Below are 2,935 nucleotides of genomic sequence, written 5' to 3' on the forward strand. Positions count from 1 at the left end.
CTTGTAAGTTATTAACTTTGGAGAATTGAACCATTATTTGTCAATAAAATTACGAAATAATATTCAAGATAGACTATACTGTTAATACAAATAATAATAATATGATTATAATTACAATAACAAAAATAATGAGAACCACTTACTGGTAGCAATGCCTCTCTCCTTGTACTTTACGCAAAATATTAACTCTGTAATAATATCTTAAAGCACGAGACATTTTATCATAGTTCATGGATAAGTGATTTTTCTGGATTCCCCATAACTTTGCAAGTCCTGGAGGGTCTACTATTTTAAAAACTCCTGCTTCTCTGTTTTTCCAAGCAATATAAGAAGTGTATCTTTGCAAAGAATCATTAAGAAGTTGTTGAAGAAAATCCCAAAGTAATCTTCCATCTAAAAAAAAAAATTATTAAGTAAGTAAGATTTAAACTAAAAAATCTCTTATTAGAAGCAGGAAGCTACCATCTGAGGAGACGAGGGCAACCCACGTAGACGAGAGCTAATAAACAATGTGTGTGGAGTGTGGGAGAAGTTGCCCATAGTGCAGGGGCGTAGGAATAGATTTAAAGCGCTTATTGATACTGGGAGTACCAGTACATTGATTAGTAAAGGGGTGCTGAAAGAGCTGGATGAAGCCAACAAATTAAAGGTTTGTAGATGTACTGTTATCACTTTGAGTGGCCCTTATAGAGTACTGGGGGAGTAGGAATCGGATCTCGAGAACCTCACTCGGGTGAAAATGGGGGCGGTAGTCCATGTGTTGGAAGATCTAACAAGTCAATATGATATCTTACTGCTTCAAGACTCGTGCTCACCGGGACAATTTACACATGTTAAAGGTTTTACGCACTGTATTCTTTAATGTCTATTTTCCCCGCAGTAACGACAAAGTGGATTTTGTTTACATGTCACTTTTGTGTGTCCAAATTGCAAACAGACAGTACACCTAATTGGGCTTCTAATATATTGTTTTACAGTAATATTGTAGAATCCTATTTTAATTTCTCGCGAACTAGTGGGGTTATTAAATTTGTTGTATTTTATGCTGTTATAATTTTTCAAACTCAAATATAATCGAGAATTGAAAATAATGTGGTAATAATAAAATAAATAACAATGATTTATTTTCTATAATAATCCTCTCTATATAGATTTAGCCTATGTTTACATAGGGAACTAGGTATTATGACCGATATCAGAAATCCAAAATAAAAATAAAAATTTTGATTATATTTGTATTTTTTTGCCAAGGCAATGTTCTAAATTGTGCTTTTTTACATTAAAAAAATTGATTTTTTTTGCCAGTTTTTCAAAAAACTGTGCATTAAGAGGTTAAAAAATAGAAGTTTAATTTTTAAAATTTAGGGGGAAAAAAAGAATTATTTTGATAATTTCTAACACATCTCTGAGAAAGAATAACTAATATTACAGTATTATATCCACAATTCACTTACTTGTATTTGGTTCTGAGATATTGTCTGAAGGAAAAAAAACTTGCGGTTTGACATTCAGTGGAGATTGTGGTTGAGGACTGGAAAGTGAATTTTGCACAGTAGGACTGTTAGGTTCTTCTTCAGAATCTGACAATGTGCTTCCAGAGCTACCACTCTGACCTCCAGATTGGTGATCTACGACAGAGAAAACGGTATTTTCAATATTAACATTTAATATATAGCTAAAATTTATTAAGAAGTTACAAATTACAAATTTTTATACTTGATAAAAATGTAAAGAATTATTTTATTTAATTATTGCATATACTTTACAAAAACCCAATTTTAATGTAAGACTAATATCACACACTAGGTCCTAATAGTAGGTTGTTACAAAACTCTTTTTGCATAAACTAAGTGTCATTTAATTTTTAGTATAAAATCTACACACTAAAATTATTCTTTGAAATATAGGTCTTTATTGTCATTTACTTTAACTGGTCTTTCTGTTAGAAGTTGAATTTGGTGGTGATACTTCTCCTTGGTTTTAGAGGTAAAAAAGTCCTGACATCCTAAATTGACATGCTCGTATTGTTCAAAGTGCCTGCCTTTAAAAAAATATACTATTGACCAGGCAAGACTATAGTCATATGTTGGAATGTCAGAGCTATCAGAAGGATGGGGCAAGATACTTGGACCTTCCATTTCTGAGAGTTTTTATTTGATTAAATTTGATCGATGGGCAGAGCTGTTGCCTTGGGTTAATATTGAAGGGTGTTGTTCTTCAAATTAAACTGTCTCAACCAGTGATTCCCAAAGTGTCCCTGGGGTCCCGTCATAAGGGTACCGCGAAATATTCAATTAAACAATTCGGCTATTTATTTGGAATTTCCAATTCTTAAATTTTTTGCACCAACAATTGTGTATGTTGTCAAAATTTAACAAGTTTCGAGTCTTTCATTGTTTTCTTCGCAGTCCGCATCTTTTGAAACGGCTAGTGCATAACATAAGCACGGCTTTCCCACACATGCTTTCGTCACCAAATAGTACGAAAATAGTATCAGTTTTTAATTTTCTGCTGCTAAATGGGTAATCACTTCTAAAAAGGAAAGTTATCCAATTTTTCAAGAAAGTTAAAAAATTAAGAAAAAAAATTGATATAACAAAGGTGCCGCAGAAAAAATCCGATTATTTAGGGAGCCACAAACCAAAAAAGATTGGGAACTTCTGGTCTAAACCAAAACACTACCGTGTCATCATGTCAACACATTTTCTCCTTAAATTTCACAAATTTTCTCGGTTGTTGCCTTTGCACTTGGTTCTTTTCCGTCTTAACTATAAGTTATGTAATAATTTAAAAATTATTAAAATTAAATAAAATGAAATTTTAACTCAATTCTGATATCTAAAAGATAGCTTGGGTTCAAATTAAAAAATTTAATATTAAATAGATAATATAATTTTATTTAAATTTTATAACATAAGAGATTCTTTTCTCAGGG

The 2,935-nt window shown here is 31.6% G+C and overlaps 1 protein-coding gene across 1 annotated transcript in view; it reads right to left on the reverse strand.

The window, feature by feature from the left end:
* Positions 1-2,935, reverse strand: part of aop (anterior open) — a 13,916-nt gene that overhangs the window by 1,240 nt on the left and 9,741 nt on the right. The window contains exons 4-5 of the mRNA XM_014434633.3: positions 1,455-1,628; positions 144-393 (exon numbers count right to left, since the gene is read on the reverse strand). Coding sequence (XP_014290119.1) covers positions 144-393; positions 1,455-1,628 — 424 coding nt within the window. The remainder of the gene's footprint in view (positions 1-143; positions 394-1,454; positions 1,629-2,935) is intronic.

Source organism: Halyomorpha halys, unplaced genomic scaffold (assembly GCF_000696795.3).
Source record: "Halyomorpha halys isolate HHAL.00 unplaced genomic scaffold, Hhal_1.1 Scaffold1398.1, whole genome shotgun sequence".
In the NCBI taxonomy this organism is placed as follows: Eukaryota; Metazoa; Arthropoda; class Insecta; order Hemiptera; family Pentatomidae; genus Halyomorpha; species Halyomorpha halys.